The 9,460-nt window shown below is 39.6% G+C and overlaps 1 protein-coding gene across 2 annotated transcripts; it reads left to right on the forward strand.

Annotated features, from left to right (window-relative positions):
- Positions 1 to 25: 25 nt before the first annotated feature.
- Positions 26 to 9,239, forward strand: LOC110061231 (RCC1 domain-containing protein 1-like). 2 transcript variants are annotated; one of them, XM_020768063.2, is made up of 7 exons: positions 26 to 322; positions 2,759 to 3,010; positions 3,719 to 3,896; positions 4,005 to 4,126; positions 6,049 to 6,237; positions 7,936 to 7,965; positions 8,546 to 9,239. In XM_020768063.2, exons 1-7 carry the CDS (start codon positions 88 to 90, stop codon positions 8,683 to 8,685), a joined length of 1,146 nt encoding a protein of 381 aa, XP_020623722.1. In that variant the 5' UTR covers positions 26 to 87; the 3' UTR covers positions 8,686 to 9,239. The 2 variants fall into 2 exon arrangements, with proteins under 2 accessions (XP_020623722.1, XP_089147578.1); XM_089291452.1 differs by lacking the exon at positions 8,546 to 9,239 and having other exon boundaries at positions 7,936 to 8,430.
- The last annotated feature ends 221 nt before the right edge of the window (positions 9,240 to 9,460 follow it).

Consider the following 9,460-nt stretch of genomic DNA (forward strand, 5'->3'; position numbering starts at 1 on the left):
TATCCAAGCCTTTGAGAAGAAGGCCAGGGTGCTTGGCGAAGAAAATGGCGGACGGATGGAGGCAGAAAAGACCATTTGAAGTTTTTCATGGATGAAACTGAGCAGAGAGCTACCTCGAGGTCAGCGTTGAACTCCAAGGGAAGCTATAAATGTTTTGGCTTTGGATACAATGGCTTTGCTCAGCTCAGTGCCCATAAGACTGTCAGTAAAGACAACGAGACTCCTCAACCCTCGTCTAGTGTAGTTCCATCTCCTGTTCCTTTGGATGTTGATTGTGTCAGTAGTATTGTGGCATCGTGGTCGTGCTCATTTTATTTAAAAGGTTGGCGCTAAAGTGAACTTTAGTTTTAAAAGATATCGTGGAAGACCGTGATTTTTAACTTCTTAAAGTGATGTGTATAATTTTTCAATGCTTGAGTAACCTGCAGACTTTCCGGGAGACTTTAAGATGCCTAGCAACAATTTCCAGGGCATTTTAAGCAGTTATACTTTGACGGAGCAATAGTACCACTTTTATCAAGTGATCTTACAACTGTCGGGGCCATCAAGCTAGCTTTTGAGTTGTTTTTGTACTGTTGGAATACTTGATAAAGAGAGGCAGTATTGATACATTGACAGTATTGACATAATTGCAGGAAAGTGTTGAAAACCGTTGTCAGCCAGCTTAAAACTGTTGATCAGAGCACATAGCTGCTTGTCTTCATTCAATTTTGCTCCACAAGGCTTTCTGACACTTGTAAATGAAGTGGCCCAAAGTGGTTCTGATATTGGTCATTGTAAAATGAAGACTACGGACTGCAGACTGCAGACTGCAGGCTGTGGACCAGGGGTGAAATGCAGATTGCAGACTGCAGACTTTTAACTGAACTGTTTTTACCATTTCCACCATTGAGAACTAACCAGGGTACGGAATTTAACTTCTTTGGGCAGGCACCAACTAGACTTGCCACAAGTCATCCTCATGAGTTCCAGGGTAGAACATCTAAGTGAGCGAAGCGAGCTGCAATTTTTTAGGCCTCAAAGCAGCCGAGTGAGCAATGAAGTCGTGAGAGGTCAACTTGTCTTGTTTGAAGGGTTTTTGTTTTTAGGTCACTAAAATTGGTGCCAATCAAGTAGGAAAAGTCCTTTGTCTGGCGGGTACTGCATAAACAAGACGAAGGACTTTTCTGAAAGTCTAGGCACCAACTGGCGACTGATTTTTTTTTTTTCAGTCACCAGATGGAAAAATGTAGTCACCAAAAAGTGTCAATGAAAATTTTTCCTTCATGGCAAAACACAAAAATGCAAAGTTTTTCAAGACATTTCTTCGCACCCAATGTACCTACTCCTGAACGATCGCAAGAGTCAGATTCTACATGTAAAGGCATTAAAATATTGTGTAGCTTACAATTTATTTTAAATAAAGTTTTCGTCAAATAGGAAGCTCTCTTAGTTTGGAGACTGAACTTAACATCATTTTCTTCTTATATGCCATCAGTACGAAACTGTCAAAAAGGAATCAAGCAGCCATGTTGCTCGAAAGGAAAGTATGACTGTGTTTCTGCCAGGCACCCAGGGTATGGCTGGCAGTTGAAACCGCTGAAGACATGGCAGCCCTAAATGCTGATTACAGTGCATGAATAAATTTTCAGTCACATTGACGACCAGCTTGTTGAAATTTCGGACCTTGCCAATTGTAAACAGGCCAACTGGAAGGTTATTCAGGCTAACCTGAATGATATTCAGTCTATCCGGAATGCACTCAGGCTAATTAGAGTGCAGACTTTCACTCTGATTAGCCTGAATAACCTGGGAATAACCCTGCTTACAGTTGGCACTCGATAATGGATTAACATATGATGTATACCTAAAGAGTCTGTAGTCTGCAGTCTGCATTTTACCCCTGATCTACAGTCTGCATTTTACCCCTGGTCTGCAGTCTGCAGTCTGCATTTTACACTGACTGGTTCTGAATTCTGCTATTATTTGTGCTAGTATACATGTAGTATGTTTGCATACAGTGACTATGCAGCTTGGTGCAAACATGTATGTAATGACATGATAACATGACACCTTCATGATTCAAACTTCTTGTGAACATTGTACTGGTACATTTGTAACTGTTGTCCACTGTTTTCTTCAGGCTAATGTTGAAATGTTAAGACTGCTTGCTGGGTTATTTCACATGTCAAAACAATTTAAAAAACTTTCAACTAGGCAGATCTAAAATGGGAAATGCGGAGTGAGGGGGAGGGGAGAGAGGTAGATTGTGAACCTGAATAGCCTGAAGAGCATTTCTGTTAGCGTAAATAATGCTCAGGTTAGCCTGTTTACAGTTCAGTCTCAATAATGGTAATGGAAACAACCCTTGCCCCTTACTCCCCAACTCTCTTCCTTATCCCTCATCCCTGTCTTAGACCTGCTGCTTAGACCTCTAACCTTTAGTCAGACCAGTGAAATTACATAGTCACAAACTGACCTTAAGTGGTTCAAGCTTTACGATGAAGTCTTAGTTATACCAGTTCAAGGCTGTGGTCTAAGAAAAATTACAAGGAGCCCAAAGGTTCCTAACAATGAAATCTTGGGCGTCCAGCACTTAAGCTTATATTAAAAAAGTAAGTTTTTCCAGTCACCCAAAGTCAAAAGTTAGTCACCTGTGGAACCCGGGCATTTCTTGAGCACAGTCCAGCAGTTGGTATCAAATAGTCACATGCAGAGTGTTATCCAACTAAGGCATGCTTGCTGTATTAAATGCTATTGTTTGTTGCTCTTTTTTAAGAAAATGGAACAGTCAGTACAACAGGATGGATCTCTAGAACAAAAGAAGTTGGGGAAGTGGTTAATCTTCCAGATCGTTTTGTTACTGATGCATGTTGCAGCTGGATACAACTTGCATTTCTTACAAAGGATGGAGACTGTTTGCTGTGGAGCAATTATACAAATGGAACATCAAAACCTGTTCAAGTCAAGTGTGATGGTACAAAATTCAAAGCAGTGGGCTGCAGGGAATCAAGTTGCATACTTGTAACAGGTGGTTATTAACCCTTGACAGTAACTTACATAATGTATTATAACTGACCAAAATCTCATTTCCCCATACAATTGTAATATCAATGCCGTATTGCGTAGCAGATGGCTGAATTCTGCTCAATTTTCTTTGCTGTATTAAGTTTTTTAGATGAACTATGCTCCAAGCCAGACAGACAATGGCTAAGTTTAATTAGTAAACATTGCCTAGGCTTTTTTGAGTATTATAAAAATAGTGGTGGGAGACTAGAAAATTTGGAATGAGAGGTCCAGGTTCATGGCTTTTGCAGTCCCTGCCATATGGTCTTAGGCAGCCACTTTACCAGCTGATATTACATGTACCTCCATGCAAACAATGTGTCATTGATGAGTACCAGAAAATTATTGGGCAACCTGATGAGAGGATAAGCACATGAATTTTGTATGGTTGATTCAACTGCTACTAACAGTTTTTGTGTGAAAGCCCATACTGTGAGTCACACTTGCAGAGTGTGAAATACAAAAGTGAGCTTCACTATTTTTTCGTGTTTCATTATGCTATACAATGAAATAAATCCAGCGTAACTGTATTCTCTGCAGGTTAAAACTGTGCATGTAACTGAACTCCTTTGGAAAAACCAGGAGTCCTGTCAGAATTTGTTTGCATTGCTTCTGCGCAACACTGTAGCAGCCATCTAGAAATGAGTAATATTGTTTTTTGTCATCTGTAAAGAAACTGGACAGGTTGGTTTCATAGCTAATGGACAAGATCAAGATGGCAATGATACGAAACCAGTTCTGGTGTTCAGGCCAATAGAGATTGCCAAACAGGTAACATCAGTTGCTTGTGGTAAAGAACATGCTTTACTATTGACATCATTAGGAGTTGTACACAGTCTTGGAAGTGGCAGGTAAATGTTTCTTTGTTCTTTAATAATATGTTCAAGAGTTTCATTTCTTCCAAGCTGTTTAAGAAACTTGTTATAAATGACATTGATTTCTTGATCTTCAATTTTTAGTCGTGGGCAGCTTGGGCGTGGCTTGCTAGTTGAAGAGCAAGGCCCAGAAGTTGTTCCAGCCCTGGAAGGAATTAGGATTCAGTTTGTAGCTGCAGGTGGCTGGCATTCAGCTGCAATAAGTGGTGAGAGAGAGAGAAAAAGAAAACTTAGGGCACAGTAATTCATAAGAGTTGAAGTCCATCTATCCAGGGATAATGTCAACTGATTTAAGGTTACTTCAAACCTTCGCGGGGCTACATTGGTCGATATTTTTTTGATCACGAAAATCAAAGTCCTCGAAGCTCAAGTTTGGATACTGTGAACTCTAGGGGTTCTGTTATTTCATTGGCTTGCAGCTTTTCAAGTTGACACATTCCTCTGTGAAGGCGTGATATGTTTATAAATCTTTAGAAGGCAGAAACTCGCACTCGTTTTTCGAGAGAATCCCTTCTCTTTAAATGAATTTATAGGGTATGCAGATTTGAGGGTTTTCCAGGAAATTTGGTCAGAACATTCACTGATAGATAATGAACAACAGCGTGTTGGCGAATTCCTTTATTTTAAATACTTTCCTTGTGGTGGCCTTAAACGCAACAGGTTACGCAAATTTTTGGATAGTCGAAGTTGACAGATCTATAAAAAGATAACCAATAGAAATAAAAGAAAATGCTGACACATTTTTAGAGATTGAGGCTTTGTGATAAACATTGCACCGTTATTTTGCATGAACAATCGCATTTGATACCCGATTAATTCGCTGGAACGTCAGTCGGTCATTTTGGAGTTGACGGCCTCTGCTGCCTTTGGAAATCAAAATCCAAAACAAAACATAATTTTATTGAATTCTACATTTTATAACCTTTCTGTTGATATATAGTTTGTGGGGGTTTCCTTGAAAACAGCACACTTACGAATTTTTTTCTGGAGGACACCCGTGAAGGTTTGAAGTAACCTTAAAGCATGTATGGGGCTTTTTCACATTTTGTGCATTGTAAAACAAAATCTTGTTTTATCTTGCACAGTATTCATCATGAAGAAACTTTATATTTTAAAAGAGTAGGGGAGTGTATTTTAAATCTGAAATATGGGTAATGAAACTGTGATACCTTTATACTACGGTCCAGAAGAGAACAAGGAAAGGGAAAGGGGGCTGGCACAGTGTTCTGAGCAGAGAATGGCTGGCCTTGCCACAGCTTAATATGACCATACAATATACATAGGGTAGGGAAATGTGGAGAAATATTTGTTTGTAAACAGACTTTTCACATCCCTGAATATTACTACAGCAGACTAACATAGCAGTGTACATAATAATGATAATGATAATGATAATGATAATGATACTGATACTGATACTGATACTGATAATGATATTGATAATGATAATAATAAGAATAAACTTCATTTATTGAGGGTAGCACACAACAGTAATAACTGAAAAACCAGTGGCCTTCATTTAATTATATACAGAATAAAAAAGATGACATGTTTAAAATTAAAAATATAGAAACTAATTCTCAAATATGCAACGGTTACATAAAAAAACTGAGATATGAGATACACTAAAATATTTAAGAGCAAAGCATTTGATCAAGTCTTAAAATTAAAACAAGAAAATTGAAAAATCAAAAATTTACATGATAAAATGGTCCAATTGCTTATAACTGTCCATAAAATGTTGAAAAATGGATGTTTCATGTAGTAGAAACAGTTTACAATATCTGACTAGCTTCCCTGTTGACCACTGACAACATGGTATTGAAAAGCCCACCCATGCGTGTCTCTTGTTTTAAGTACTGTTTTTACAAATCAAAAGTGCTCAGTCCTCCAACTTTATATAACGTTTTTTGCTCCCTAAAAGTATTGACCCCTCAAAAGTAATGACCCCCCCTGAAAGAAACGAGCCCCAAAGGCTGGTAATTCTGAAAGTATCAAGGGTCTTTACTTTTGGACGTTTATGGTAGACTATAACAGTAGGGTAATGTACATAAAAATGTATTGTCAAGCTAACCTGAGTTTTCAAGGGTTTTACAAAGTTGAATTGTGATTTGTGTCTTGTCATTAGAGTTTGGTGACCTGTACATGTGGGGATGGAATGAAAAAGGACAGTTGGGTTTGGGTGTCAATCATGATGACAGAAAGTCATCCAGTGGCCAGGTTCAGTGCCAGACAGTCCCTGTACCAATCAACTTCCCTGATGATTTAGAGGTGATGACAGTCAGCTGTGGAACAAGGCACTCTGCTGCAGTCACTGGTATGCAAACAGCGATTATTCCTTAACTTCAGTATAAATTGATTGTTTAGAAGTATGTGGTGACAATGAAGAGAATACAGATATAGGCTTATTGAACATTGTGGGTGCTTTATCAGAACCGTGTTCTTGACAATGCTTGTATATAATGGGCTCTGGTACGCTTGCACGTGTAACTGGGATAGAACGAAAACATTTGTTTAATGAATCAACAGAAACCACCGAGTTTGGCTTTATTCTTCTCAAATTCATTAATAATTCATCAAGTCAAAACGAAGAAAATCATGGCTTGGATACCCGGTCTTAATTAGCATACATTTTGACGATTTTACTTCTCCGTTTACTCATTAGTTTTTGTTTCGACTAAGAAGATATATCTTCATCGGTTATCCAAACACCTCGGATTTCGTCAAAAATACTCCGCTGCGCGTGGTATGTTCAACTCTCTCTTCGGTGTTTGGATACCCCGATGAAACACTGTCTCTCGTGTTTGGTATATTACTTCCTGTGCTCCACACATGCCAGTAATATTTCTCCGACGAGATAGCTTTTGTTAAGCCTTAACTACCGGTAGTCGTGATTTCAATGAAACATAACGTAATGGAAGAACATCACCCACCTGCTTGACACCATGAACTTTTACTTCAACTTTAAGATTTCATCGCAAGAGAAATCTAGCTGTTCTTTATCTTCACATTACTGTAAAATTTCGAAGCTGCCAATTACAAGTTATACTTGTCCATTGATAAGGACAATGACTTCATATATCCAACGGTATTATGGGGATTCTGAGTATATGTACTTTATTTCTGAATTTTCCAAATCAAAATGTTGCAACATAACCAATAATTTGGTAAAAAAAAAAACTAGTAAAACTTGCCGAAGAATAGGATGCTTTATATGACAATTAAAGCCAATTCTCGCGTCAAAGTCGCAGCTCCTACAGTACCTACACTACTTGTCTCGACAAATCGTTCTCAAAGCTGTTAAAAGCAGTGGGTGGCATTACTGGAGATGAACTGAATAACCCTGAAACAGTTTTCTTTCAAACCATGAACAGCGAGGAAAGCGAGAACAAAGCCACAAACAAGGAGAGCCAGACATTTGAAGAAATATTTTTCGCGTAAAGAAATTCGATCAAATTTGGGTGCGTTCTCGCCATGGTTAGTTTGGTTCGACTGCGTCTTGCCAACATAAGCTAACATACAGATCATGGCTCTGAGATGTCTGAGAAGCAGAGCAAAGTCGCGACATTAGGTATACAGATATTGACATGTGTTAGTAGAAGGGCATCATCAGCTACATGTAAGGGGCTTCATATTGCCAACCAAAAACATCGAAATCCGAGAGATCGCCAATGCTACGTTCTTTGCCCTAGAAAAAAGTTGTCCTAAAGAAGAACGCCGTCATTCCAACCACAAAAATGCGTCAAATATCCAAAAAGTGTTTCCAAGGAAAACGCCAAATGTCTGCCAAAATATGTCTGAAAAATGTATTTCATGGGCTTTCCTTCGGTTATTGTCCGGGAAACTTAGTGAACGTACGGAAGACCGGGAGATTCGGTCTGTATCCGGGTGACTCCCAGATAATCCGGGAGAGTTGGCACAGATGTTAACTGCACCAACTTTAAGAATTAACCGTGTTCCAAAAGGAACTATAAGCCATCAGTGAGAAGACTGATGCTTCGAATTGGTTTTACAGGTGATGGAAGTGTCTGGACTTGGGGGTGGGGTAAGTTTTTTTGGATTACTCCTTTTTTTCTATCTAGTCTTCTGACCCCTGTTTGTCCCGAGAAGAACTTTAGTGTGGCCATGCAGGCAAACGAGTTACTCCATTTGCTCAGTGTGATTGGATTCTTAACCTGTTTTTCTGTATATAATGTAAACACTTCTTCTAGCCCCTTTATGGAAAACCACAGAGTAGGCTTGCCAATCCGCTTGCACTTACACATTTTTCACTATCGAGCACTAGATAACGATCTTCTTGATCAATTAGGTTTTCGATGTTTTAAACTGCCAGGATGATATCTTCAAAGATATTTCTTCTGCCTAGATGCAAACCTTTAGTACGGGTGCTTTCATCTGTTCTCAGTAGCATAGTACAGCTAGGAGTATATCTACTTCCAACCCAGATGGAATGCTAGTTTATCGCAGGATCACCCCCAGTATTAATCGCCATGTATACCCTCGGGTCACAACAGAGAGGGAACTGTAACACAAGGACCCCGGCCAGGCCTGGAACTAACATATAATTAGGTAACCGCGCCTTCTATGCATGGTTGCTATAGTGATGTGGATTTATTGTGTTCCAGGCTATTATGGCCAACTCGGACACGGAGACCTAGAGGACAGATCCACACCGACTCAGGTGGCGGCCTTGTCTTCAATGAAGCTCAAACCGAAGACGCTGTGTTGTGGCGCTTGGTCGACATTTGTTATCACTGCAAAGTGATTCTTCGTCTAAGAAAACGTGTCTTAAATATTTCTGAGCAAGATCTAGTCGTCTTATTGCATGGCGGGTTTCTTAAAGCGTCACAAAGCAAACTAAGCTATATCACACGTTTTGTAGAACAGCACTCGACAGAGCTCCGGAACCCGTAAAGACGGAAGGATGGCTATCCTAAACGAGGAACAAAATGGATCACAATGTGAACAAACGTTGTCACGTAGAACTAACGTTTTCAAGTTGCACAGCAATTTCTTGTCGCAGTTGAAAACATAACTGGAAGAACAAGTGACAAGTATGTCCAGGAATGCGCGGTCAAGGCGAGAATCATTCTTTGTTTCCCCCCTCCCCCACCCCACCCTATCACACATACACACAATGCTTGCGAACTAGGCTTACCCTGTCATAGTTGTCTATGACCAGCAAGTTAGCAACCCTCTTTGTAAGAACAGTGATTTCAAACATCGTCCGTGCACTCTGTCTGCGCGGGGCTGTACGTCAAACGTCCAACACAAGTACCAGAATTGCCATGTCTTTATTAAATTTATTTTCAATGTTTATTTACCGTAAAGATTCAATTTAGCACCCTAATTTACTTTTGGTATCTCAAAGGAGAGCACTTATTGTAGAGGGGCGCTTATCAGGGACAGGGCCACGTAGTACCACGTTGAGATGTAGACGTTCAAAGAAAAGGGGGGCTCATTTCTTCTTGAACGTCTACATCTCAACGTGGTACAATACTTAAATGAAACATAACAGGTTCTTAAACTCAAGAACTGTA

Source organism: Orbicella faveolata, unplaced genomic scaffold (assembly GCF_042242905.1).
Source record: "Orbicella faveolata isolate gen_17 unplaced genomic scaffold, um_ofav_v1 contig_1, whole genome shotgun sequence".
Taxonomy (NCBI): Eukaryota; Metazoa; Cnidaria; class Anthozoa; order Scleractinia; family Merulinidae; genus Orbicella; species Orbicella faveolata.